General features: G+C 66.6%; 5 protein-coding genes and 1 long non-coding RNA gene across 9 annotated transcripts; 3 read left to right on the plus strand and 3 right to left on the minus strand.

Annotated features, from left to right (window-relative positions):
* Positions 1-141: 141 nt before the first annotated feature.
* SYNGR2 (synaptogyrin 2) lies at positions 142-2430 on the minus strand. The gene is made up of 4 exons (XM_074847254.1): positions 2261-2430; positions 1742-1979; positions 1293-1432; positions 142-1174 (listed from the first exon to the last, which is right to left on the minus strand). The coding sequence occupies exons 1-4, from the start codon at positions 2375-2377 to the stop codon at positions 977-979; spliced, it is 693 nt and encodes a 230-aa protein (XP_074703355.1). The 5' UTR covers positions 2378-2430; the 3' UTR covers positions 142-976.
* Positions 2431-3250: 820 nt separating this feature from the next.
* On the plus strand, positions 3251-10102 carry TMC6 (transmembrane channel like 6). Of its 2 annotated transcripts, none has more exons than XM_074847250.1 (20): positions 3251-3449; positions 3641-3759; positions 4080-4211; positions 4319-4477; positions 4595-4700; positions 4785-4881; positions 4971-5222; positions 5573-5763; positions 5839-5983; positions 6222-6377; positions 6550-6725; positions 6827-6908; positions 7258-7355; positions 7508-7603; positions 7760-7835; positions 8038-8171; positions 8531-8707; positions 8887-8965; positions 9101-9179; positions 9539-10102. In XM_074847250.1, the coding sequence occupies exons 1-19, from the start codon at positions 3394-3396 to the stop codon at positions 9170-9172; spliced, it is 2403 nt and encodes an 800-aa protein (XP_074703351.1). In that variant the 5' UTR covers positions 3251-3393; the 3' UTR covers positions 9173-9179; positions 9539-10102. The 2 variants fall into 2 exon arrangements, with proteins under 2 accessions (XP_074703351.1, XP_074703354.1); XM_074847253.1 differs by having other exon boundaries at positions 5022-5222.
* Positions 6686-7796, minus strand: LOC141933006 (uncharacterized). Its single transcript, XR_012625967.1, has 3 exons — positions 7601-7796; positions 6831-7526; positions 6686-6753 (listed from the first exon to the last, which is right to left on the minus strand). It is a non-coding gene; the product is annotated as an uncharacterized LOC141933006 (long non-coding RNA).
* A 911-nt stretch (positions 10103-11013) lies between the features above and the next one.
* On the minus strand, positions 11014-12288 carry ARL16 (ARF like GTPase 16). The gene is made up of 4 exons (XM_074846922.1): positions 12158-12288; positions 11860-12031; positions 11570-11685; positions 11014-11352 (listed from the first exon to the last, which is right to left on the minus strand). Exons 1-4 carry the CDS (start codon positions 12244-12246, stop codon positions 11181-11183), a joined length of 549 nt encoding a protein of 182 aa, XP_074703023.1. The 5' UTR covers positions 12247-12288; the 3' UTR covers positions 11014-11180.
* Positions 12289-12309: 21 nt separating this feature from the next.
* Positions 12310-21610, plus strand: HGS (hepatocyte growth factor-regulated tyrosine kinase substrate). 3 transcript variants are annotated; one of them, XM_074846918.1, is made up of 21 exons: positions 12310-12436; positions 12729-12813; positions 13178-13253; positions 13753-13845; positions 15731-15854; positions 16750-16802; positions 17310-17378; positions 17581-17705; positions 17934-18012; positions 18101-18199; positions 18565-18660; positions 19010-19048; positions 19127-19270; positions 19413-19623; positions 19720-19892; positions 19995-20135; positions 20217-20394; positions 20464-20597; positions 20881-20997; positions 21160-21258; positions 21339-21610. In XM_074846918.1, exons 1-21 carry the CDS (start codon positions 12400-12402, stop codon positions 21447-21449), a joined length of 2283 nt encoding a protein of 760 aa, XP_074703019.1. In that variant the 5' UTR covers positions 12310-12399; the 3' UTR covers positions 21450-21610. The 3 variants fall into 3 exon arrangements, with proteins under 3 accessions (XP_074703019.1, XP_074703020.1, XP_074703018.1); XM_074846919.1 differs by having other exon boundaries at positions 18565-18633; positions 19410-19623; XM_074846917.1 differs by having other exon boundaries at positions 19410-19623; positions 21339-21609.
* Positions 21611-22024: 414 nt separating this feature from the next.
* MRPL12 (mitochondrial ribosomal protein L12) lies at positions 22025-25809 on the plus strand. The gene is made up of 4 exons (XM_074846920.1): positions 22025-22285; positions 22423-22500; positions 22648-22782; positions 25451-25809. The coding sequence occupies exons 1-4, from the start codon at positions 22025-22027 to the stop codon at positions 25565-25567; spliced, it is 591 nt and encodes a 196-aa protein (XP_074703021.1). The 3' UTR covers positions 25568-25809.
* The last annotated feature ends 224 nt before the right edge of the window (positions 25810-26033 follow it).

The raw sequence follows: 26033 nt of genomic DNA on the forward strand, positions 1-26033 counted from the left end.
AAATAGCCGCCAGCATGAGTGTGCTGTTTGCAGCACAGCGCTTGGCTGGGGCTGCTCCGCCGCTTCCCCGCCGGAAACTCCCAGCCCTTGAGGAGAGAGGAGGAACCCCATTTTGCTTCCTCAAAGAAGAAAGGCACGTGGTGGCTAGGTGAAAAAGTTTACTCCATCTCTACAGTGACAAACAAGTATTTGAAGGCCCGCCCCAGCAGCGCCAGCTCGCGTACCGCGGGCTGCGCCGGGAGCAGCTTCGCAACAGGTGCAGCAGAAAACAACCTGAGACAGGCGCCGAGCAGGGAGATGGGGCGGCGAGCGGGGCCGGCGAGGGGGGGCCGAGCACCCTGTCAGCAGGAAAAGTGCTCCAGGCCCTTCCTCGGAACACCCGGAGCAGGCACGGCCCCGCTGAGAGCCCAGCACTCGCTGCTCCCGTGGCTCCCAGCCCGCCTCACCCGAGCGGCGGGAAGGCACAGCGCGAGTGCAGAGTCAGAGGAAGACAAGGCTTTGGCATCAAGCTCACCCAGCAGCAGCCGCGGGGGGACGGCGCGGGCAGCCGGCGGCGGGCAGGAGCTGGGCTGACCGGCTGCACTGCGGCAGCCAGAGCTGGCACCGAGAGGTCGCAGCCGCGGGCTGGGAAGGCACCGGGGCCAGGGCACGGTCACAGGGGCGCAGCCGGGCCAGCGCTGGGGGGTTCGAGCCACACACCCACCCCGCTGCTTCCCCCCACGGCCGCCTCCCCAAGGGCAGGTGCTCGGCGGTGCCTCGGCCCCGCACACCCGCCCTCCCCGGGGCTGCGCTCGGCGGTTGCAAATCGCCCGGCACGTGCCGAGTCACCCGCTACGAGCGCCCCAGCACCGAGGCCCAGTGGCCTTCACACAAAGCAGCTGCCACCCCCCACCCCACCTTCTTGCTTCAAGTCGCAGGTCCCTCCCCTCCCACCCCCCAGAAGAAAATTGCACAGGTAGAGCCACTGGGCCGGGGCTCAGTACACCGGCGGGGGCTGGTACCCCTCCGGGGCTTCTGCCGTGTGGGTGAAGGGCGGCTGCTGGTAGCTCTCATGGCTGATGTTGGGGTAGCTGGAGTAGGGGGTCGAAACCTCCGGGGTGGGGTCGATGTAGCTTTGAGCAAAGTCCTCCACCCCCATTTTGTACCTCTTGTAAGCGAAGGCGAGCAGGAGGCCCTGGACAGACGAGGAGACCGGCGGCGTCAGGGCTGCCCTGGGCTGCACGGCCCGGGGTGCCCCTCCAGGCTCTCCCCCAGCGCCAGGCAGGGCCAGGCTCCGCCACGGCTTCACTCACCCAGGAGAAGATGGAGAAGAAGCTGAAGGTGATGGCGGCACGGGCCGAGTCGGCCCCGACGTGCACGTCCCCAGCCTTCGTCCAGGCCCACTGGTTGGTGAGGAAACAAAACCCAATGAACCACAGGAACGTCCAGAGACCTGCGGGAGGAACGTGGCGTGAGGGGCCGGGGTGGCGTGAGGGACCGGGGCTGCTCCCGGGCAGGTGTCCGGGCCAGACCCTGCTCCCACCGGGCTGCTGCTGCCATGGCGGGGCCGGAGGCCGGCGCAGGCCCCCACGCCGCTCCCTGCGGCTCCTCGGAGTGCTCTCAGCAGGCAGCGCGTGGCCCGCGGGCAGGGTGCCAGGCGGGAGCGACTCCCTTCGCCAGGCACCGGCAGCCACGTCACGGGACAAGGGCAGCCATTGTAGCAGGCGGAGAAGGCGCAGCCCGGCCCCGGGGCCACCGGTACCTGAGAAGCCGAGGTCCGCCAGGACCAGGTACTTGCGGTCGGTGGTGTTGCTGATCTGGGGGAAGTAGACGTCCACCATGAAGAAGAAGATGCAGGCGAGGAAGGCGAGGACGCCGATGCCGATGCCGTAGCGGCAGGCGTCCTCGTTGTGGTTGAAGATGCAGAAGAGCTGGGGGGAGCTGGGCAGGTTGGTGTAGCCCTCCCCGACCAGGCAGGAGAAGACGATCAGGGCGAAGACCTGCAGGGGCGGGAGCCGGTGTCCGGCGGGCGGCCCCGCGACGGGGCGGCTCCTTCCAGGGCTGCCCGTGCCCGGCCGGGCTCAGCGGAGCGCCCGCCTCCGGGGCTGCGCCGGGGGGGATAAGGCCGAGGCGGGGAAGGCCGAGCCGGGCCGGGCCGAGCCGTGCGGGCGCCGGGGCGCGGGGCCGGGCCGAGCCGGGGCCCCTCCGCGGCCCGGTGGCGCTCTCCCGGCGGGGCCGTCCCGGAGCAGGCCCCGTCCCGCCCCGTCCCGCCCCGACTCACCGCGCTGGCGATCCGCGCCAGGACCTGCGGCTGCTGCACGAAGCGGGCCAGGTCGAAGGCGCCGCCGGCCTTGGCCGCCCCGTACGCGCCGCCGCCGCCGCCGCCGCCGCCCTCCATCGCGCCGGAGCCGCCGCCGCCGCCGCGCTCCCCACCGCTTCTGCGCGGCACCGCCCCGGGGAGGGCCGGGCCGGGCGGTCCCCGCTGCCGTCGGGGCGGAGCGGGCCGCGCTCAGACCGGCGGGACCGGGTCTCCCCCGCCCGGCCACCGAGCGCAGCGCCGGGACCGCCCCGCGCCCCTCCGGTGCCCCCCGGGCCCCGCAGCCGCTCGGTCCCGCACAGCGCGGAGGCGGCAGCCGCCCCCCGCCCGCGGCAGAGGGTCCCGCGCCCCCCCGGTGCTGCCCCCCCCCCGAGCCCCCTCCCGGTGCCGCGGCTGCGTGGCCCCAGCGCCTCCCTGCCCCACGGCCCGGAGCCCCACGGCGGGTCCCGGTGAGCGCGGCCGGAGGGGGAAGGGGGGGGGGGGCTCCGCGGGGGCTGTTCCCGCCGCCCGACACCGGGAGGGCGCAGGCGGGGCGGGCTGGACTTGGAGGGGGGGGTCGGTGCTCCCCCCGCTCTCCGCAGGTGGACGGGGCGGCTTCGCTCCCACTGGTGCCGGTGCGGGCGGAGGGAGCCCCGGGACGCGTCTCCGTCGGTTCCTGGTAGCGGGGCGGGCGGGCGGGGGGCTGCCGGGGAGCCCCGGGGTAGCGGGGGGCGCGGGAGCTTTAGTCCGCCCTGGGGGGGCTGTCGGAGCCCGAGGGCGGTGGAGGGGGAAGAGTGAGGCGCTGGGGCACCGGCGGGAGCCGCGACGGCGGGCGGGTTCCTCCGGTGCAGCCCCGGGCTGGTGCGGGCAGGACCAGCCCGGCGGAGCCGCCTCCCCCATCCGCCCTTCCTTCCTTCCTTCCTTCCTGCCTGGGCCAGGCCTGGGTTTAAACCCGGGTTTAGCCCCGCGGCCCCTCGAGCGCAGCCTCTGGCAGCGCCCGGTGTGCCCGGGGGAGTCGCGGTGACCGTGGGTGCCGGCTGACGCCCGCCCGCTCGCCGTGGCAGGGCGACGCGTTGGAGCGAGCGCGGGGCCGCGGGGGCCCCCCCGGCCGCGGCGGGATGGCCCAGCCGCCCTCCATCACCCTCGGCGCCTCTGAGGACACCGACAGCGAGGGGTGAGTGTGGGCCTCACTGCCGTGCCCCCGCACGCTCGGCCCCCGGGATCCCGCAGCCCCGGCGGTGCCAGGCCCGTGTCCCCGCCGCGGGAGATGCCAGCCCTCGCGGGCACCGGGGCGGCACGGCCGGGCTTTGGGCTGCTGCCAGGGCTTCGCCAGGGCCCTGGGCGAGCGGATCCGTGTCCCTGCAGCCAGGAGCCGAGCCCGGACAATGAAGGAGCCCTGCACACCTCCTTCCACCAGCTCATCCAGGAGCAGAGCAGCTTGGTGGCGGCGGGGCTGGAGCTGGAGATGCAGGCGAGGGGCAGAGGTAAAGCGCTGCCGGGGGGGGACTGGGACAGGGACGGGATGGGTGCCCAGGGCCATCTCCCACCCCAGACCCTGCCTGCGCCGGCTGGGGCTCGTGCCGAGGCTGCGGCTAAAGCCTGGTGACGCCTTTGCCGGTGCAGGAGCCGGGCAGACCTGCCCTTGGGGACACGGGGAGTGTCCCCGGAGAAGGGGGTGTGCTGGGGGATCACATGCCAGGGCGGGTGCCTGGCCCCGTGCCGGAGCAGGGCAGCGGGGCCACAGGGACTGGAGCCGTGGGTGCTTGGGCTCTCACCGCTCCGCGTCCTGCCCTCCCTTCCCCAGAGCCCCCGGCTCGCGGGGCCCCCCCAGACGCCTGTGCCGTGGCCTGGCCGGAGCCTGGGCAGGGTGAGCAGCGCCCCAGCTACTCCTCGGCCTCCCTGCGGATCCTCGCCAGCATGCCCAGCCGCACCATCGGTAGGTGCCACCCGCCCTCCCGCGGCCCGGGAGCCCCTCGGGAGAGCTCTCCGGTCTGCCTTGCCCTCCCGCGGCCGCCCACCCCGCTGCCCTGCTCCGTCCCGCAGGGCGCAGCCGCGGGGCCATCATCGCCCAGTACTACAACCGCACGGCCCGGCTGCGGCGCCGCAGCAGCCGCCCACCCCTGCAGCAGCTCTGCCGCGCGGCGCGGCCCAGCCTGCGCCAGTACGACCTGGAGACCGACCCCACCAGGGCCTCGCTGGAAGGTGAGGGGACCCTGGGAGCGGGGGCAGGCAGTGCCGGGCACCGGCCCCACGCCGGGTTCAGGATGGGCGCGCTGTGTCCTGGCCGGCCGCGTCCTGCTGAGCCCTTTGTGCCCCCAGACAAGCGGAGCTTGTTGGTGAAGGAGCTGCTGAGCCTCTCGCCCAGCCAGCGCAGCCACACGCTGCTCACCGTGCCCCTCAGCCTGGCAGAGAAACTCGCCCTCCGGTAGGTCCTTTCCCGCTGGCCCCGGCCAGGCAGGAGCCGTCCCGGGGCCGGTGCCACCCTCTGACATCCCTCTCTGCTGGGCAGGCAGGAGCTGAGTGGGCAGAGGGGCCCCCCAAGGCAGCACGCCCGGCACTGGGCCCCCTCCTCTCCCTGCGGGTGGTCCAAGGAATACCTCGTCCTCGTAAGTCTGGGGCACGGGTCTGCACAGCAGCCGTTGGGGCTCCAGTACAGGCTCCGGCCCCGGTGCTCTCCCCAGGCTCCCTTCCCCAGGGCTGCCGGAGCCTCTGGTACAGGTTCCTCTCCCTGCTCCCGGCCGCGCAGCCCTGGCACGACGCCCTGAAGGAGATCGGCGGCCGCTTCGGCTCCAGTGTCCTCTCCTACTTCGTCTTCCTCAAGACTCTCCTTGTGTTCAACATCATCTCATTCCTCATCCTGGTCTTCGTGGTGGCCCTGCAGGCTGCGTATCCCCCTGCCTCGGCCGGCCCCCAGCGCTTCACCGGCCTCGAGCTCCTCACAGGAGCGGTGAGCCCTGCCAGCACCCAGTGCCAGCACATCCCCGGGCCAGGAGCTGCTCCCAGCCTGGGGCACAGCCCTGTATCCCCGCCACGGCGGTGCCCAGTCCCTGCCCCGCGTCCCCACCACGGCGGTGCCCAGTCCCTGCCCCATGTCCCCACTATGGCGGTGCCCAGTCCCTGCCCTCGCGCAGCCGTGGCCCTGGCACCGCTCGTGCTGTGGGTGCAGAAGGGGGTGCCTGGTGTTGCCCCAGCTCAGGGGTCTGTGTCCCCGTGGGCTGTCACGGGTGTGCCAGGCTGGGCAGGGAGCTGCGGGCACCACCGAGATCACCGTGGGCCCCGTCGTGCGCTTTCCCACAGGGCTACTTCACTCACTCGCTGCTGTACTACGGCTACTACAGCAACGTCACCCTCAACGACCCCTGCGCCTCCAGCCCCAACGGCAGCGCCTGCCCCCTCGCAGCCCCCCCGCTCCCCTACAACATGCCTCTGGCCTACCTGTCCAGCGTCGGGGTCTGCTTCCTCACCACCTGCGTCCTGCTGGTGTACAGGTGGGTCGGCCGCGCCTCTGGTGCTGCCAGCCTTCGCCCGGCCCCGTCGCCCTGACACCCTCCCCCTCGCTGCAGCGTGTCCCGCTCCTTCAGGGAGAGCTACCGCGTGGGCAGCTCCACGGGCGCCCTGGCCGTCAAAGTCTTCTGTGCCTGGGACTTCAAGGTCATCCAGAGGCGCTCGGTGAAGCTGCAGTGTGAGAACATCTGCACCCAGCTGAAGGTGAGGAGCCGGGCTGGGGTCGGCCCCTGCACATCCTGCGGTCAGCAGGCGAAGGTGTTCCCAGGGCCCAGCGCCCCTCTCCTACCCTCCGCCCAGGGACCCCTGGAGCTGCAAATACCCCCCACCCACCCCCCTGCAGCTGCAAATACCCCCCACCCAAACCTGGCAGCAGCACTTTGCCCGTCAGCCCCCGGGTCCCACCTCGGTGCAGGACAAATCCTCTCTCGGTCTCTTCCAGGAGCTGCTGGTGGAGCAGCGCTCGCGCTCCCGCTGCCGCAGCCTCTGCCAGCGCCTGGGCCGCTCCGCCGTGCTGCTCCTGGCCTGGGCCCTCTCGCTGAGCACGGGGCTGGGCTGTGCGCTGGCCCTGCACCACTTCTCGGAGCACATGCATGCGGTGAGCGCCGGCCCTCGCAGGGGGATCTGCTGCCCCGGCGCTGGGGCACTGGGGAGGGAGGCGGGAGCCGCCCGGGGAGCAGGGGCAGCCCCGCTGCAGCTCCCTGGCCTCGGCGTTTGCTGCCCGCCCCGAGGGCACTGGGCTGCTGCTCACCCTGGTGCCCGCTCGCCAGGTCCAGCAGGACCACCGAGCGCAGGGCGGCGGCGAGCGGCAGCAGGAAGCCATCCTGCTGGTCCTGCCACTCGTCGTGTCTCTCCTCAACACGCTGCTGCCCGCCCTGTACAACTTGCTGGCGATGTGGGAGAGGCAGGACTCCCCCACGGCGCGAGTCTACGTGGCGATCAGCAGGTAGGCTGCCCGGGGCCGGGGGAGCGTCCTGTGGCGAGGGGAGAGGCTTTGGATGGGGTGCCCAGGGCTCAGGGGCTCCTGGCCCTGCTCCTGCTCCCCAGGAACCTCATCCTGAAGGTGGTGGTCCTGGGCCTGCTCTGCTACCAGTGGCTCAGCCGGAGGGTTGTCTGCTCGACAGAGGAGGTCGGTGCCGCCGCGCGGGTCGGTGCGAGGAGCACGCGGCAGCGGTGTGAGCCGGCTGGGCCACGGCATCCCCACCGTCCCCTGCCCAGGGAGCGCCGAGCAAAGCCGGGGCTGCGGTGCCGGCAGCGGCAGGCAGCAGGGGTGGGGGCTCTGCCGGGCAGCACCGCAGGCACCTTCACCGGGGAGAGGGGGGCAACAGCCGGGCAGGGGCACCCCCAACGTGGGGTGGCTGGGGAAAGGGGTGCAGGGGAGGAAAAGGTCCCGCAGCATGCTGTGGGGTCCACGGGAAGGTCACAGGGGAGCAGAGGCCTCATTGACTGCTTGATGCCACCTTTCCTTGTCTCCCCAGTGCTGGGAGACGTGCGTGGGGCAGGAGCTGTACCGCTTCGTGGTGATGGACTTTGTATTCACGCTGCTGGACACGCTCTTCGGGGAGCTGGTCTGGAGGTAACGTGCCCCGGGAGGGGTCCCCCGCCAGCACGGCGGCCCCGGCACAGCCCTGGCTGGGCACTGCCCTGGGGCACTCAGGCTCTGCCGCTGTCCGAGGGGGAAGAGGGGCTGCCGAGCATCCCCCCCAGCGGAGCTCCGCTCCTTCCCAGGCTGATCCTGGAGAAGAGGCTGAAGAAGCAGCAGAGACCCGAGTTTGACATCGCCCGAAACGTGCTGGAGCTGATCTATGGGCAGACCCTGACCTGGTGAGGTGTCTCCTGCCTGGCGCAGCCCGTTCCTCTGCTGGCAAATGCCTTGTGGTTCCCCAGGAGCCTTGTGGCTGGCAGGGACCAGGCACGGGGAGCTGCACGTTTCGCGGCGCCCAGACCCGGAATGAGCTCATCTTCCCCCCTCTCCGCCAGGCTGGGCGTTCTCTTTGCTCCGCTCCTGCCAGCCGTGCAGACGCTGAAGCTGCTGCTGCTGTTCTATATCAAAAAGGTGTGAGGTGCCGCCGCTCCCCACGTGTCCCCTGCAGTGAGGCCGTGCCCTGCCACACACCGTGCAGCGCCGGCCTCGTGGCAGGGAGGGGGTGTTGAGGGGGACAGGGTGTCCCCAGGCTCGCTCAGCTCCCGGCAGACGGGGGGTTGGGGGCCGCTGCCCAGGCGACGGCAGCACCCGGGACCCTGCTCCCCGTCTGCAGACCAGCCTGATGCAGAACTGCCAGTCCCCCAGCAAGCCCTGGCGAGTGTCTCACATGAGCACTGTCTTCATCACCCTGCTGTGCTTCCCATCCTTCCTGGGTGCTGCCATCTTCCTCTCCTACACCATCTGGTCGTGAGTACCCACCGGGCCACGGCACGGGGCACGGAACCGCCGGCTGCCGGGCGAAGGAGAGGGACCTGGGGAGGCGGGGGGGACACGTTGTGCCCAGCACAGGGCTGTGCGGGGCTGCTGCAGGCAGGGAGGTGCTGCCCAGCCGCTGGCTGTTGCACAGGGCGTAGTGGTGGTTGGCCTGTGCCTGCTTCTCCCAGCTGTTCCCAGCTGTTCCTGATGCAGGACAAGGGGATGAGGACCCCCTCATCCAGCCACTGGGGATGGCTGGGACCAGTGTGACTCGGTGCCTCCAGGGCTGGGGGTAGTGGCCATCGGGGCTGCCCATCGCTCTGACCAGCCCCGTCGGTCTGTCTGCTTAGGGTGCGGCCGTCGGAAACCTGCGGTCCCTTCCAGGGGCTGGAAACTATCTACAAGTCAGGGAAGACCTGGGTGCAAGTGCTGGAGAAGTCCAACCCCAACATCACCTGGTTTGCCTGGGTGCACCAGCACCTGGTGGAGAACACCCTCCTCCTGTTCTTCCTGTCCGGGGTCCTGCTGTGAGTACGGACCCGAGCCCTGGGCCCGCGCTCCAAGGGTCCCACTGTCACAGCCCTGAGCGGCGGCTGGCAGCCGGGGTGTCACACCAGAGCCCTGCACCCCAGCCCGGTGCCAGGAGTGCAGCGCCCCCCAGCTTCCCGCCCCGGCTGCCACCGTCCCGTCCTGCCTGTCGTTGCAGAGCCGTGATCTACTTCAACGTCGAGGTGGTGCGAGGGCAGCGGAGGATCATCCGCCTGCTGAAGGAGCAGATTGCCAACGTGCGTGAGCTCTGCGCGCTGCCCCACGCCCCGGGCCAGCCCCGGGATTGCCGGGTTCAGGCTCGAGCCCTGACAGCGCTGCCAGCTTGGAGGGGCAAGAGCACATCCCGCTCACTGCGATCTCTGCCGTTGCAGGAAGGGGAGGATAAAATATTTCTCATTCAGAAGCTTCACTCCGTTTACGAGCAGAGAGAGAGACGTGCCTGAGCCCCAGGTGAGGCCTGCGGGAAGGGGAGAGGGGGCTGCCAGGCTGCTGGAGCTCGGCCGAGGCATGGGAAGGGCAGGAGCTGATGGGGGCGAGCCAGGCGCTTCCTTCCCCCTGGCCCTGCGGGGCCGGGGGTGCAGGGCTGAGCGTGCTGGGGAGGGACCTCCAGGCTGCTGGGGGCTGCCCCGGCGCCCAACCCCGGTGGTGACGGATCCCTGGTGCGGCTGCGCCCGGGATTGGCACCGGCTGCCAGCACAGGCACGGGGAAGGGACGGGGACATTTGGAGCCTCCTCGCTGCTTTCGGCGTGGGGCTGTGCTGTCTGCCCCCAGCAGCACTTGGGGTCTCAGGGGCTGTGTCTCTCCTTAGCGTCAGGCTCCCAGGAGGGAGCTGGACAGGACAGGACCCTGCTCGCAGCCTGGGACTGGATCTGCCCGTCTTCCGAAGCCATCGCGGTGTGGCACTGGGAGCCGGCGGGACCCTGGGGAAGATCCTCCCCTTGGGGTTGCAGCGGCCAAGGACCCCTTGGGGAGCGTCGTCTGGCAGCTCCACGGGGACACTGTGGTGTGGGGACGTGGGTGCTCCCTCTGCCAGGGGCGCGGCAGGACCAGGGCCAGGACTGCCCCCATGTCCCAGGGCACAGCTCCGCGCGGGGCTGGCTCGTCAGCGGAGCCCTTCTCTGCACGTGGTTGCTGTTAGCAGAGAACAACCCTCCCTGCCGTAGCGAGCAGCTCTGGGCTGTTTTCAGAAGCTTTCTGGCTGCAGAGAACCTGCGGCCCCTTTTGTGCTGCCCCGGGGCAGCGAGGCCGGCGCTGGACGAGCTCAAAAAACCCTCTGTGGTGCCGAGTGCTGGGCCGGGCCGAGGAGCCCGACAGCTCCGGCCCCCCGCCGCAGGCTGGCCTGGCTCATTAAAGCGCAGCTGTGCAGGAGGGCTCCCGGCCTACGCCTCGACCTGTTGGGCTGGAAGTGGGCGAGCGGGTTTGGTGCGTCAGCCTTGGCCAGGGGTGGTGGCTCAGCCGCCGTGGCAGGGCGTGCTCGGGCTTCTTGGCACTGCCCAGCCCTCGGGCTGCCCCGGGAAGAGCCCAGCTCAGCCCACACCGCAGGAGCAAGGACGGCCCCCACAGCCACCACAGCCCCTGAAGCCACTCGCCATCACGGTGTGATGTCCCCAGCCCCCGGTACCGAGAGCTGCTCTCCGCCACGGCACGCCGTCAGCAGCCCCCAGCACCATAAAGCCGGTTGCCCCCATGGCACCGGCACCTGCAGACCCAGGGAGGGTTGTGCCACGGCATGTGCCAGGCCCGGGCAGCCACAGGGGGAGGCAGTGGCCCACCGGGCCAGGCTGTTGGCACAGGACGGGTTCTCGGTGCAGATACAGACCTGGGTTATCAGCACAGGACGGGTTCTCTGCCCCGCCCCAGCCCCTCTGAGCCCGAGCGAGCGCTGGAGAGCTGCTGTGGGCCTGCACATGCTGCAGCTCGTGAGACGTCTCCGACCGAGGCACCCCTGCGGCTCGGCCTGCCCCACTCCCAACGCCCACCCGTGTCCCCCGCAGTCATTCCACATGTGTCCCCGGTCACCCCACCGGGCCGTGGCTGGCACAAGCCCTGCAGGGCCAAAGCTGCTGGCAGGAGCCCCACACACACTCGGCCTCCGACCCAGGAGGCGTTACCAGCCCCTGCCCGGCCTGGCCTGGCCCAGGCGCTGCCGCACCCCCCAGCCCCACTGCCCGTGACCCCCCTCCTGTCCCCAGAGGTGCCAGCACAGTCTGGCCTCTGAAACTCCTGCTTGTCCTGCCCCAAAAGCCCGGGGTTTCCACCCGAGCAGAGGCAGCTGCCAGCCTGGACAGTATGGTGGAAGTTTTACTGCACTATCCCACGGGGCCCCTGTCCGCCACCAGCCCGTGACGCCGTCTGGGGCCCCGCTCCCAGCCCCACACAGGGCAGCCACTCGCCAGCCACCTCCCTCGGTGACAGGACACGCCTGGGCTGCCGCGGACCCCCACACAGGGTCAGCGGGGGTCCCTGAGGGTGGCCCGAAGCCACTGCAGGACGTCGGCCAGCCCGGTGCCGTCGCGGGCGCTGGTCTCCAGCGTCGTGATGGGCTGCGTGGCGCAGGAGACGATGTCCTGCATGCGGAACAGCGACTTCATCTCCGCCAGCGACATGTAGCAGGGCAGGTCACTGCAGCCAGGGGCGGGGGGGCTGCGTTAGCCCCCACGACGGGTCTCTTGCCCGGCCCAGCCCCGGCTCGGGGGTCTCCGGGCCTGGGGAGTGCAGCAAAGCGCAGCCGCTGCCCCCGGGCCCAGCAGGCTTCCTGACGGAAGGGACGCGGGAGCCCCCGCAGGCCCTCAGCGTGCCCCCGTGTGCCCCCCCCCCATCCCGGCTGACCCCTCCTCACATCTTGTTGAAGAGCACCAGGACGGGCACGGAGGCGAGCGGCGGCGCCGAGAGGACCGAGAGCAGCTGGACGCAGGACGAGGAGACCTGGGTGGGGTTGGCGGCGTCGACCACGAACTGGAGGGGGAGAAGGAGAAGCGGAGGTGTGGGGGTGCCCGAGGGCGGCCCCCCGGGGGGGAACCGCACAACCAGGGCGAAGCCGAGGGGCCCTGACCCCCGGCCGCGGGGTGTCCCTCTCCCCGGGGTCCCTGCTTGGCCGCCGGGGCGGGGCCGGGTCCCGGGGCCGCTCACCAGGAGCGCGCTGCACTCGCCGTAGTAGCTGGGCCAGACGGGGCCCATGCAGCCGCCCAGCTCCCGCACCGTCACCCGCCGCGGCAGCCGCAGGTCAGTCAGGTCGGTGCCCACCGTGGGCAGCGTGGGCGGGGGCTCGCCCAGCTCCGTCGGCCCCGCCGGGGCGCTCAGCTGTGCCGCGCGTTAAGGACACCGCAACGACGGGGACGGGGACGCGGCCCACCCGGGACCCCGGGCCCCATCCCCGCCCCCCCTGGGCCCCATCCCCGCCCCCCCTGGGCCCCATCCCCGCCGGATATGACGCAGCCGACGGGTCACGAGGCTCTTCCCGCCGCCCGCCGCCCCCAGCAGCAGGCACGTGGGCACGGGCCGCCCCGCGCCCGCCATCCCGCCCCCCCTTCCGGAACGGACACATTCTTTTCCGGGGTTACCCCCGCCCCTTCCGGGGAAGCCCCGCCCTCTCCGGAAGCCGGAAGCGGAAGCGCCCGCGGAGGGACAGGCTGGGCCGGGCCGGGCGCGGCCGGCGGCGGGGGGGACACCATGGGGCGCGGCGGCGGCACCTTCGAGAGGCTCCTCGGTACCGGCCGTGGCCTCCTCTGGGCGCGGCGGGCGGGGTGGGGCAGGGCCCGGGGCTGCCGGGTCCCGCAGGAGCTGGCGCGGCGGGTCCGAGGTTACCGAGCGCCCTGGGGCGTCCGGAGGGGAAGAGCCGGCGCGTTCCGGGAAAAATCGGGATTTTTATCCTCGATCGCTCGGGTCTGGGGCGTCGCCGGCGCCCGGCGGAGCTTTCCCGCAAACACAGCGGCGGTGGCGGAGCTGAGCCGAGCCCAGCGGAACTGCTTGAAGCAGCCTAATGGGTTTATTCCCTGCAGATAAGGCCACGAGCCAGCTCCTGCTGGAGACGGACTGGGAATCCATCCTGCAGATCTGCGACATGATCCGCCAGGGAGACACCCAGTGAGTGCTCCTGGGCTTCTGGACGCGCGGTGGGCACAGCGGGGGGTCCGGGGCCCGTCAACCTGCGGCAGCGCGCGTCTCCTTACCCCTTGCTGGAAAAGCAGCCCAGCACGCTGTGATGTGTCGGGGTACTTCCCTGAGTCAGGACCTACAGGTTACCTCTGGCCTGAAATCCTCAGAGAAACTAATTTTGAACGTATTTATTCCTTCTGTTCCCAGTTTGCCTCAGGGGAATCGCGTACACCGCGAGCTAACAAGCGGTGCCCTGGCGTTAGGGTGGGGGTTAGGGGGCTGGCAGCAGCAGGTGGGATCTGCCCTCGGATTCCTGACTACCTGAGGACATGTACTCTCTCTCCTTACCCAGAGCAAAATATGCTGTCAACGCTATCAAGAAGAAAGTCAATGACAAGAATCCCCACGTGGCACTCTACGCGCTGGAGGTAACGTCAGCCCAGGCCGCGAGCGCTGCAGGGCCCCGGCTCGCAGGCCGGCAGCTGCCCGTCTCTTACAAGCCTGTCTTAAGGGCAGCGTTGCGTTCCCTGCCCTGCCCGCAGAGCGACGGAGCCCAGGCTTGGGTTCGCCTCCTCCTGGCTCTAGCGCAGACGTTTCATGACTGATCAGCAGGCCGTGGCTTCTGTTCTTTAATTCTGTCTCGGGGTTAGGAACAGCCAAAGCTGGAACCCGAGACACTGTCCCTGGGGGTCTGTCTCTGCGCGGCAGAGGTGCAAAGGCCACCGTGCAGCTGAAGCGTAGCTTACTCCAGCGTGGTCGTCTGGATTTCTCTGGCTCAACTGATGCTGCCCTAATGCAACTTGTTGATTAAATAGTGGCCCCGTCTTGGTGTGCTGCCTGCAGCCACCTGTGACGTGTGCTGGGACTCATTGTGGGCCACAGAGAGGGAAGGAAGCACCAGACTAATACCGTCCTTTGTCCTCGCAGGTCATGGAGTCGGTGGTTAAAAACTGTGGCCAAACAGTCCATGACGAGGTGGCAAATAAACAGACTATGGAGGAGCTGAAGGAAATACTCAAGGTAAATATGTTTTTGAATGAGGCTGGAAAAGAAGCCACGGAAAGAGAAAATGTGTGTGTCATCTCCTTCGTTCCGTTTGTGTGAGGAGCAGAAGGGAAAGCGTTTGGAAGTGCGTTTCAGAAAAGATCAAACTGCATTGCGTGATGCGAAGGGATGAGCGTAGGGAGCGAAGGAGTGCCTGCTAGGGAGAGGAGGTGTCGTGAGAGCAGAGGTGATGTTTGGCTGTGTTGTGAAGTGGGGCAGGAATACGCTGCAGAGGCCTCCAGCTCCTGGGTGCAACTAACGCTTGGCTTGAGACAGCAAAGGAGAATAGAGGTGACGGGCTGGCAGTTGCATGAAGGACCTGAGCAGCGGAGAGGTGAATCCCCTCCCGTAGTACAGCCTGAGACACGCAGGAAGGTAGCAGCGAGGTAAAAACTGGCAGAACCCTCCTCTTTGTTGTGGCCTTTTCACTGGCCTGCAGAGTCGTTTGAGGAGCTCTGCAGGATGTAGACCTGGCTCTTTCCACTGACAAGCTGTCGTCTCAAGCTGCCAGTTTGTTATAACATGATGCAGCAGCTCCGTGTCTCCTTGGACTGGAGACTCCCACAAGGGAAGTGGAAATGGGACCTTCTGTCTCCAGTTCCAGCCCCAGAGCAGCAGTGCCCAGACAGGAGCTTGCTGGGGCAGCGCTGTTCCTTCCATACAGCCTCCGTCTGCCGCCAGAAATAGCCCCCCGGATGACCCAGACACTTGTGAATGAGCTGTGCGAGTCCCCTCGCCCCGCACACCGTAGCAGGGTGTCTCTCCCCGTCACCCTCCCGCCAGGGCTGACTCAGTCTCCCCGTTGGATCTTCTGCTGAGATAGGAATGCTGCCGCAACGGGACGGCCGAGTGCCAAGGAGATCAGATCGAAAGATTTTGTGCTTCTCTCTAGTTCTTGTCTGCCTTGGTAGTTTCTTAACAGCCACAGACCCATTTTCCTCCTGCGCTTGGAACTTTGCTGCTTGTGAATGACCAATGCTGGTAAAATGGTCATAGTTCTGGTGAGGTTTAGGGCTGTGACGTGTGGAGTGCGGGATTTTGCCAAATCTAGCAGTTTGTAGCTGCGGGAGTCGTCAGTAAGTCACGCTGTGTGGGCTGAGCTCTCGCTGAAATCGGAGCTTGACAGTGCCCCTCCGCTTCCTGGGGGATTTCTGGAGCAACCGGTCATGTGAATGCGTGATGACTCGGTCAGCTGATGACAGGGCCGCTCCCGGAGGCCGGCTGGGATAGGAACAGGCTTGCCAAGTTTCCTCTGGCTCCTTGAACTGTGATACAAGCAGCCCTGCCCCCAAAGGGCAGCCTCCCAGCTGTCCTTCCCGCGTCACATCCCGAGGTAGCTTTGGGTATTCCCAGGCAGGAGTCTCGGGGCCGGAGGTGCCGCCAGCCTGGCGCTGGCCCCTCCAGCTGCGAGCGTGTTCCTGCTGGGGCTCGGCTGGGCGGCCGCGCTGCTCCGCCGGCCCCAGCTGCAGGTCCTGCGGATTTCTGGGTGTGGGATGAGCAACTCTCGGGAGGGGGTAAACAACGACGCCGGGCAGGTCAGTGCTCGCGCCTGCCCCGGGGAGCGGCCGTGCGAGTCGCTGGGTGTTTTCTCAAAGCATCGTAACCGCACCCCTTTTCAAGTTGGTCTGTGCTGCTCTGAAGGACGTTTTCTTGTTTGTGCTGGAGGGGGAGAGCGGGGAAGCTGAAGGAGCCAGTAATCGTCCTTATCGCAGCTTGCTGACAGTTCCTACCTTGCACAAGTACTCTAAAGTCTCCCTGAATGGTATTTCTGGCTTCTCTTCTGGGGGATTCACACCATCCTTTGGGTTTGAGGGTCTTTTTCTCAGATTTTTTTTTTTTTTCGTCCTTCCTTTCTGTGCAGAGGCAAGTGGAGACGAGTGTGCGCAGTAAGATCCTGTACCTCATCCAGGCCTGGGCTCATGCCTTCCGCAATGAGCCCAAGTACAAGGTGGTGCAGGACACCTACCAGATCATGAAGGTCGAAGGTGAGGACGCTGTGGGCTGGGGTGGGTGTGCGGTTGGCCAGGCAGCTCAGCTCTGGAGGAGCCTTGCAGAAGGACCCTGCCTGGTCTTAGCAAAGCCTGGACTTGCAGTACCAAGCTTTCTCTTGGTGCCCGATACCCAATGGACCTCCTGGAGTGACTGAGTCCCACTGCAGAGGGAGGACGGCACCGCTGTCCCAGGATCGGGGGCTGCCTCGCTCCGGGCCTCCAGCCCAGCCAGCAGCTCAGGGTTCGCAGTGAGACCCGACAAGCAGGAGCTGCTGGTGTTCTTCAGGAAACTGGCAGCAAATCAGCGTGTCCTCTGGGAAGGGATTTACAGTGGGGCGGTTCCTTCCTCCCCGGCTTTCATCAGTACTTCCAGGGTGGGTCCACGCTCCCACTTTCTGACAGTGTGGGACGTTGTCTTGTCCCTGCAAGGGAAGGGACGCGCTGCTCCTCTGCCTCCTCCTGGGCACCAGAACCTCCACGGGCAGGAGGGCCTGGTGCCGAGCCGGTGCTGCCACGCTCTTGCTGTTCAGGGGGTGAGACTCAAAGCCCTGCCTGCCCATGCCGTGGGCTTCTTACCTCCCCAAGCTGACTTCCAGGTCTTAAGAAATAAGCCTTGTCCAGAGGGCCCCAGTGTCCCTTACAGGTGCATAAGGGAAACCAACTGGGGATTGTCCTGCGGGGCCGAGAGCCTGGTGCTTCGCAGGCAGCAGCAGGCGCTGGGCGAGCGTTGCTCTCTGGCCTCCTGCGGTGGGAAGGTGGTTGTGTCAGAGCGAGATCGCAGTCAGGGCGGGCGTGCTGAGCTGGATCGGGTGTGCGGGGCTGAAGGTGCCGCGGCCTCGCTGCGCCACAGGAGCTCTTTCACAACGCGACGCTGTCACTTCTCCCGCAGGCCACGTGTTCCCAGAGTTCAAAGAGAGCGATGCCATGTTCGCTGCAGAACGGGTGAGCTCTGCGGGGCGGGAGGGAGTTGGCACTGCAGGACACACCTTGCGCCCCTGTCCCTTTCCTCCTAAACCTCTGGTTCTTGCATTCCTCTGTTTCGTGTGGATTAGAGACCTTGCGGGTACCTTCTGCTCCCAGCAGTTCTGGGGTGGGGTACAGCGACTCAGCCTAAAACTACCAGCCGGGGGGAGAACTGACCCGGACAGGGAGTTAGTCTCACCTGACCCTACTCCGTGGCCTTCCGGCAGCCACGGCACGCTGAACACGGCAGCAGGGCTTTGGTTCCTGGAAAATCTCTTGCAGACTGGGAAAGCATCACAGTCTCTAGGAACACGAGAGGAGATAACTTGTGGGGATTAATATTTCCTGTTGAGCTGCAAATGTTTCCATCTCCCCCCGTTCATGAGGGTGCCTTGGTGAGCCATGGCAGCTCCTGAAGGGCTCGGTGGGGACACTCTCCTTGAGGCCCTTCTCCCCTCCTCACGCGAGTTTCCTTAACCCCGACAGGCTCCAGACTGGGTCGATGCTGAGGAGTGTCACAGATGTCGAGTGCAGTTTGGTGTGATGACGCGGAAGGTGGGTGCTGCTCCTGCCCTCTGGGTTCCCTGGTCCTGCGCAGCCCCCCGGGACGTGCGGGACCCCCTGAGCCTGCGTGGAAGCGTGTCGGGGCCGGCCCGCGGTCCCTGGCCACCGGGGGGGAAGTGCCAGGAGCGTCTGAGTGATGTCTAACAGTGAAGGAGTGTCCTGGTACCGCGCTGACGTCTCCCGTCCTTTGCAGCACCATTGCAGGGCCTGCGGGCAGATCTTCTGTGGCAAATGCTCCTCCAAGTATTCCACCATCCCCAAGTTCGGGATTGAGAAGGAAGTGAGAGTCTGCGAGCCCTGTTATGAGCATCTCAACAAGTCAGTAGCCTTTGTGGTGTGTTTCTTTGCTTGAACCACGAGGGGGGAAGCTTGGCCTGGAGCCACTGTTCTGCAGAGCGGAGCGGGGGTGTCCCAGGCTGCGCAGGCTGGGCTGGGGTCCCTCCCTCCCTGGGAAGGGGGTTTACAGCTGTGCTGTTGTGCAGAGCTGGGGCTCCCATGCAGAGGAGGGAGTGTTCAGTCTGCGCTGCTGCCTCTTTCTGGCTGCAGGAAAGCCGAGGGTAAAGCTGCTGCCACCTCCGAGCTGCCCCCCGAGTACCTGACCAGCCCCCTCTCTCAGCAGTCCCAGGTGAGCAGCTGCCCCGTAGGTGACCCAGGGATCCTGTCGGACTCGCGGATCCTTTCCTGACCACCCCCCCTCATCCTTCTGCCTGCAGCTGCCTCCAAAGCGCGATGAGACAGCTCTGCAGGAGGAGGAGGAGCTCCAGCTGGCTATTGCCTTGTCTCAGTCGGAGGCCGAGGAGAAGGAGAGAATGGTTTGTGCCCTGCTTGGCGTCTGGGAGTGGTGGTGGCCGTACAGCCCAGATGTGCTGGGCACCTCGAGCTCCGCAGTAACAGATCTCTGGGCATGTCCTGACGCGAGCAAGTCACAGGGCCTGTGGCATGAGAGGCTGAAAGCGGAGCCAGCCACGCGCTGTGCTGCAGTCCCAAATCTTGGACACAGGCTGTGCCCAAACTGCAAGCCCTGGGACATGCAGACCCGTGGGCACCGCTCACAGCTTGAGGCTGGGTCTGCCACCGAGCCCAGCTGTCGCCCACCCAGTGCATCCAGTCTGTTCCTGATGGGTGATTTGGAGGAGTCTGGACAGTCCCCAAGTTGACTGGTTTTTCTCTTTTGCAGAGGCAGAAAACAACATACTCCATGTACCCGAAGGCTGAGCCCACTCCCGTCACGTCCTCCGCTCCCCCGGTCAGCACCCTCTATTCCCCACCCGTGGTACGTTCACGGGGGCCCCTGAACGTGAAGTGGCTGGACGCGGGCCACTTCCCTAGCCCAAGTCTGCCCTGCTTGGGTCACATTTGATCCCTGTTCTGAGAGAAAAGCTCTGCCCCATTCAGCCCCTTGCTCCTTCAGAGCACTGCTGTGTTTTCAGCACGGTCTGTGCTCAGTCAGTGTTTCGGTGCCTCCGCTGCCTCTGGCTGGAGGAGATGGTGGTTCCCGTTCAGCTTCGTGCTGGCGCGCAGCACTGGTGGTTGTGCCTGGCCGGGTGGGAGCAGCTCATCCGTGTGGGAGCTGTGGGCCTCTGGTTTCTCTGAACTGGATTCCCCTGTCTGTCTCTTTCCAGAATTCCTCTGCTCCCCTGGCTGAGGACATTGACCCGGAGGTAAGGACCCAAGTAGTCCACGGCAAGGGCTCAGTCCCAGCAGGGCTGCAATGCTCATCTCCCTTCTCTCTCTGGCAGCTGGCTCGGTACCTGAACCGCAACTACTGGGAGAAGAAACAAGAGGAAGTTCGCAAGAGCCCCACCCCGTCAGCACCTCTGTCCCTCTCGGAGCCCTCTGCGCAGCCTGGGGATGCCCACCCCGCCACGCTGGGTGTCGTTGAGGTAAGAGGGGACCTGGACCCATGTCCGGCAGCTTCTGAGGGGTGAGAAGCGCCCGACTCCTCCTCCCAGCCCAGTCCCATGGCTCTCCCAGCTCTCGGCACGGCAGAGTCGAGGCTGAGGGACTGCCCTGTCTTTCCAGCAGCAGTACCAGAACGGCGAGTCCGAGGAGAACCACGAGCAGTTCCTGAAGGCGCTGCAGAACGCCGTCACCACTTTTGTCAACCGCATGAAGAGCAACCACATGCGGGGCCGCAGCATCACCAACGACTCTGCCGTCCTGTCCCTCTTCCAGTCCATCAACAACATGCACCCACAGCTGCTGGAGCTGCTCAACCAGCTGGATGAGCGCAGGCGTACGTGGGAGCTGCCCGGGCAGGGGTGGGCGGGCAGCTGCAGGGGCTTCACACAGCCCTGAGGGGGGTCCCTGAGGCCGGCTGTCCCCTCCCCAGTGTACTACGAGGGCCTGCAGGACAAACTGGCCCAGATCCGGGACGCGCGCGGGGCTCTGAACGCGCTGCGGGAGGAGCATCGGGAGAAGCTGCGCCGCGCCGCCGAGGAGGCCGAGCGCCAGCGCCAGATCCAGCTGGCCCAGAAGCTGGAGATCATGAGGCAGAAGAAGCAGGTGAGCCAGGGAGGCATCCCCAGAGCCTGCCTGCACCTGGGGCCGGTCGCGCTGGCAGGGGGGGTTGCCGCAGGTTCCAGCCCTCACAGCCCATTCCCACAGGAGTACCTGGAGATGCAGCGTCAGGTGGCCATCCAGCGCCTGCAGGAGCAGGAGAAGGAGAGGCAGCTGCGCCTGGAGCAGCAGAAGCAGACCATCCAGATGCGAGCCCAGATGCCGGCCTTCTCGCTGCCTTACGCCCAAGTATGGCTGCTGAGCCACAGCCCCTCCTGCCAGGCCCCGGGGGGGAGCACGGCCCAAAGCTTGCTTTTCTCCCCTTCCCAGCTCCAGGCCATGCCTGCGGCCAGCGGGGTGATCTACCAGCCCTCCGGGCCCACCAGCTTCCCTGGCACCTTCAGCCCGGCCGGCTCCGTGGAGGGCTCGCCCATGCACGGCGTGTACATGAACCAGGCGGCGCAGGGGGGCACGGGGCCGTACAGCGCCATGCCCGTCACGGGGACAGGTACGGGGGCGGTGGGGCCCGCGGGGGCTGAGCACAGGGCGGCTGCTCCAACCTGCCCTCTGCCCCCAGATCCCGGCATGGTGAACGCCTACATGTACCCGCCCGGGGCCGGCGGCGGGCAGGCGGCTCAGCAGGGCCAGGCGGTGCCCACCACCACCCCGGCGTACTCGTCCTACCAGCCAACTCCCACGCAGGGCTACCAGGCAAGCGAGGGCAGAGCCGCTCGGGGCCGGCGGGGGCTGGGGCGACTGGTCCCCTCTCAGCCACACGGCATCTGCGAGCGGGAGGGACAAAGGGCTGGTTGGCCCCGGATCTCTGGATCTGCGGCCGCGTTCGCAGTGGGAGGGGGTCGGGGTCTGAGCTGGTTCTGGGCTCCCCTGGGCATAGGGGGAAGGAGCGACCCTGGTCCTGGGGAGGGGGGGAAGCGGTGCTGGGCTGGGGGTGCTGGTTTGGGCTGAGCCTCTCGGCGGCCTCTCTCCTCCCCAGAGCGCAGCCTCGCAGTCGCAGAGCATCCCGGCCATCTCGCAGGCCCCCCAGTCGGGTGCCATGGGCTACATGGGCAGCCAGTCGGTCTCCATGGGCTACCAGCCCTACGGCATGCAGGTCAGCGCTCCCGGCCACGCCGGCCCCGTTCTGGGGGACGAGGGGTGGGTGGTCCACAGCCCACGGAGCCGTCCTGGGCCTGCGCTGGCGGGGGCTGTGGGCTTTCCCCTTGGCCCTGCGTGTCCCCCAGCCCCTGTGACGGCCACCCCCTCGCTCCCGCAGGGCCTCCTGTCCGCCCTGCCAGGCCAGGAAGCCGCACTGAGCAGCTTGCCAGCCCAGCAGTCCTACTTGCCCGGGCAGCAGCCGCCCCTCTACCAACAGGTGAGTGCCTGTTTGGCGTGGGGGGGGGTCGGGGCCCCACCGGGGCGTGTTTGCTAACGAAGCCGCCTTGTCTCTTCCAGATGGCACCCGCGGGAGGGGCCCCCCAGCAGCAGCAGCCGCCCCAGCCTGCGCCCGCCCCCGTGCAGCAGCCGCAGGGCAGCGGCGAGGCCCAGCTCATCTCCTTCGACTGAGGGCGGGCGCGGGGGGCCCCAACACTGCTCTGTACCGCACCCCCTCCTCCTGCCCTCGCACCCCCCTGCCCCCGGCCCGGGGGCCGCAGGCTCCGCCCGCCGCTCCCGGGGCTGCGCTCCCGCCTCCCCTTGCCCGGGGACGCTGCGGCCCCTCGGGCCGGGCCGGCGGGGCCCCGGGCTGGGGCCGTGGCCGCAGGCCCCGCTCCGCTCCCCGGCGCCGCGGGCACCGTCCGGCGCCAGCTTCGCCCCGTCCCGCCCCCACCCAGCCCCGTTCCCCGCCACCCCCTCCCCGGGCCCCTCCCCGGGCCTGTCCCCGCGGCGCGGCCGCCCCCTGCCCGTTCCTCGCGGGGAGCGCGAACGGTGACAATAAAGTGTTGGAACGAGCGGCGGCCTGGCTGTGCGCGGCGCGGGGCCGGGGCCTCCCGGGGCGAGCGAGTCCCGGCGGACCGCGCGGCTAGAGCGCCGTGCTCCGCCCCTACCATCGAGACGCGGCCTAGAGCGGCCGGCGCGGCGCGGGGGCCGCCGGGACCATCGAGCGCGGGGGCCAGAGCGGCGCCGTGTCCTCTGCGGCCGCCATGCTGCCCGCCGCCCGCCTGGCGCTGCCGCCGCGCCTGCCCCGCTGCCCGCCGCCCGCCTGGCGCTGGGCCGCGGCCGGGCCGCCCGCCGCCGCCGGCCTGAGGGCGCTGGGCACGGGCCGCGCTCAGCGCTCGGAGGCGCTGGCCGGGGCGCCGCTGGACACGGCCGGCAAGGAGTACTCGCCCAAGGTGCGGCAGCTGGTGCGGGACATCGCGGGGCTGACGCTGCTGGAGGTGGCCGACCTCAACGCGCTCCTCAAGGTGGGTGGCTCGGCCCGGCGCGGCCTATCTCTGCCCGGCCCGGCCCGGCCCGGCTCATCACGGCCCGGCCCGGCCCGGCCCGGCCCGGCCCACGTGCGCCGCCTCACCGGCCGCCGGCGCCGCTGCTCTTCCCGCAGGAGACGCTGAAGATCCCGGACGTGGCGGTGATGCCGGCGGCTGCCGCCTCCCTCCTGCCCTCCCAGGCCGCGCCGCAGGTACTGGGCTCTCCCGGGGTGGGATCGGGAGCCGAGCCCCGGGGCCTTCCTGTGGCTCTCGGGGGTCCCCACGCGGGACGGGACGGGGCGGGGAGGAGGGCCCTCGGGCCTGGCCGTGGGTCTTCACCGAGCTCTGGCTGCTTCCAGGAGGAGGAGGTGGAGATCCCGCTCAAGAAGGAGAAAACACATTTCACCGTCCGGCTGACGGAGCTGAAACCCGCGGACAAGGTGAAGCTGATCAAGGAGGTGAAGAACTTCGTGCAGGGAGTGAACCTCGTGCAGGTGAGGAAGGGGCTGCCCGAGGCTCCGGCCGCCCTGAGCCGGACAGGGTCCCGAAGCACGTTGCAGGCAGCAGCCTCAGTTCTCTGTTGAAAAGGGCACCTTTTGAAGGGTTTCTGTGTTTAGGAGAACAGTCAGTCTGTGCGCACGCCTCAGGGCGAAGATGCGGGCAGGGGGTAGAGCAGGAGTCAGCTGTGTCTGCCTGGTGTTTTTTAGAGAAGGCTCTGCCGTGTGGCCAACAACTGAGCCCCTGGCAGATGCGGTGAGATGAAGAAGGAGGCGCAGAGCAAAGAGCTCAGAGTCTTGCGAGCCAGCCTCAGCTTCTCCAGAGAGCTACTGTGAGCTCCTGCAGAGCGCAGGAGCAGCCAGGATTCCTCGCTGCAGCTGGCTTTGGCTTGCCTTCCCCTAAAGTTTTATTGCTTTTTCAAGGCCAATGTTTTCCTGAATTTAGATGAGTTTCTCTGATTCACACATCTTGCAGTCCACGCTTCCAGTGCCTTTCAGAGCTCTTCTTTTTGTAGGTGATTCCTCCTCTTTCCTCGGAGGAGAAGGGCCTTTCACAGTGTCAGCTCATGCCCTTGAGCTCAGGACAAAGAACCAGTGATACAGCTGCTACGGCGGAAGCATTTAACATGCTTCAGTTCTCCACTGGGTGATGCTTTCATATCTTGGGGATAATAGCAGCACTTACTATTTATCCAGTTGCAAGGAAGAAGTGTTGAGTACTGTAAAATCTGCTCTTATTTGTAGCCCAGGATATCAGGAGGATTCACAGAAAATCTTCTGATCCGTTCATGTTGATATATTGCAAAGCAAACAATCTGGTAACGGAGAGGCCGTGGTGGTGGCAGAGATGTGAGTTTCGTTGGCCCCCTGGGGTAATTAACTGACATTGTCTGTTTATCCGTTATCAGTCCCAAGCAAACGTTAAGATACCAAAACCCTGTAACGGACACGATCCCCGGATAATTAAAAGCTGTCTGGAGAACTAACGCTAAATCAACTTGGCTTAGCACGTGGAACCTGTCAAACACGCTGGCGGCCGTTCCGATGCAGATACGGGGTTGGTAGATGCAGGTTATTGTGGGGAAACTTTGTCAGGTGTGACTTAGCCGGCATGGTATTTTGGTTAAAACACACAAACCAAACTGCTGCTGAAGGCTGGTTCTCCCTACAGAGGTTGCATCCAAAGTGTAGCTCATTGTAAATTTGATTACCATCCAGTTGAGGTGTTTTCATGAGATTTGCAGTGAATCTACTCTCAGCCTGTGGGGCTGTTGGTGATTTGGGAGGAAGCGCTGCTGGCAAAGTCTGGACGCTGGGTGCTGATGTGACCCTGACGGGACAGCCCTGCAGAACCGACTGCTCGATGAGCCGGGCCCGAGTCCGTTTGCGCCCCTGAAAGCTTGTCCCGAGCCGGCCCAGCAGACACACGTCGTGATTTTCCTCCTGTCCTGGGCCGGCGTTCCCGCACACTCCGGCCGGGATTGGGAATGCGTTGCCTCTGCACAGCGGCTGTTGCTCTGCAGGTCTGGCTTGGCTCCGGCCCTGCTCCTCCTCCCGCTGGGAGCTCTGAGCAGCTGCTTCCTCTGACCGGGGCTGCTTTAGAACCGAAGTTAAGCATTAGTGAGCAAGGATCTTAAATGAATAACCTTGATTGTGTTGCCTGTCCTCATCTCAGCAAGCCCGAACAGGCTCCTTTCCGGATACTGTCCTGGTCTCGGGTGGGTGAAGGCATGCCTGCCCTGCCTGCACCTTCTCACCCCTAGCAAAAAAAGCATTTTCTGCCCCTACAGACACATTGTCACTGCACCCAACGTGAATTAAAACAACAAAACCTTCTTTCTGTCAGCAGTGGTCAATCCGTTGGGTGCTAAATACCTGCAGTACCACCCAGCAGAGAGCTGGCGGTGGCTCTTTGCCGTAGGAACCTCCCCGGGCTTTGTTTCTGAGGAGCTGAACAGCTTCATCGCTGCAGTTTGGTGCAGGAGCATCGGGCTGCAGCAGGGGCTTATCCCCCCAGCTCCCTGCCCTTTACAGCAGCACCGCAGCACGTCCCTGTAAATCAGTTCAATGGCTTTTCAGTTTGCTGTAATTATCGCAGTACCGCATAGTACTGATAGTTTTGTATCAAAAGTCTTAAGAACAGCAAGATTGTGTTGTCAAACAGTCTGTACTGGAACTCTTCTTTTTTTTTTTTTCACCCGGTACAGCGGATTCCTGCACAGCCGCGTACAAACCCCACGACAGCCTCTCCTCCCCGCTGGCACAAATATGTGAACCAAAACATTGGCACTGACAAAAGTTGGCCCCAGGCAGGGCGGCAGCTGCCTTGGCAGGTTACTGCGTGGTAGCTCCGCATGTGTCCCCGGCACCTTCTCCACCCGGGGCTGCGCCTCTGGGAGCACCATGCACATGGTGGGAGGAATTTATGGGCAATTCCTCACTGAAAAAGGGTTTCCGGGGCTCTAGGGGCTGTGCCATCGCTTGCAGTCAGGTTTAGACGTCGTCTGGCAGGGTGTGCTGTAGTTCAAGTGAAAGTGTTGGGTTTTAAGTCCGGTGGGTAAGTTTTCCTGGGCTGCTTATGCAGAGGTCAGGCTCAGGGCTCTGGGTCTGTTAATCCGGTTAGCGAAAGCCAGTTTACCAGCCTCGTACTTTGTCCCTCCCGCAGGCCAAGAAGCTGGTGGAGTCCCTGCCGCAGGAGATCAAGGCAAACGTCTCCAAGCAGGAAGCGGAGAAGATCAAAGCGGCGCTGGAGGCAGCGGGAGGGACTGTGGTTCTGGAGTAGGGAGCCTGGTCTCCCCACGGAGGAACCGGCGCACCGGCAGCCGCTGCCCGAGCCGGGGGTGGGGTCCGGCTGTTCCCGAGTGCAAAACATCCCTTAAGTCGCGCAGTGGGAACGCTCTCTGGAAGCGAGAACGCCGTAGGGTTGGATGGGGCTACCGCCCGCTTCCAGCATCGCCACGAACTCTTTACCTTCATAAATACCCCGGGGGGGAAAAAAAAAAAAAAAGCTGTTAAAACGGTTCATTTCTAGAAAACCAGTGACTGATTGTCCCCTGTCCCGCCGCGCTGCAGCCCCCTCCTCAAGCTGCGGTCCCTGCTAATTATTATTCATTGTTAATTAGGGGGTGGAGCTGGCTGAGGAGGGGGAAGGCTCTGGAGACCGGGGACACCGCGGGGGGGGCTGCCGCGGTGTCCCTGGTCTCTCCCTACCGGCACCGGAGGGGGCGTGGCTTCGGCTGGTGGGCGTG

Source organism: Strix aluco, chromosome 21, assembly GCF_031877795.1.
Source record: "Strix aluco isolate bStrAlu1 chromosome 21, bStrAlu1.hap1, whole genome shotgun sequence".
NCBI classification, from domain to species: domain Eukaryota; kingdom Metazoa; phylum Chordata; class Aves; order Strigiformes; family Strigidae; genus Strix; species Strix aluco.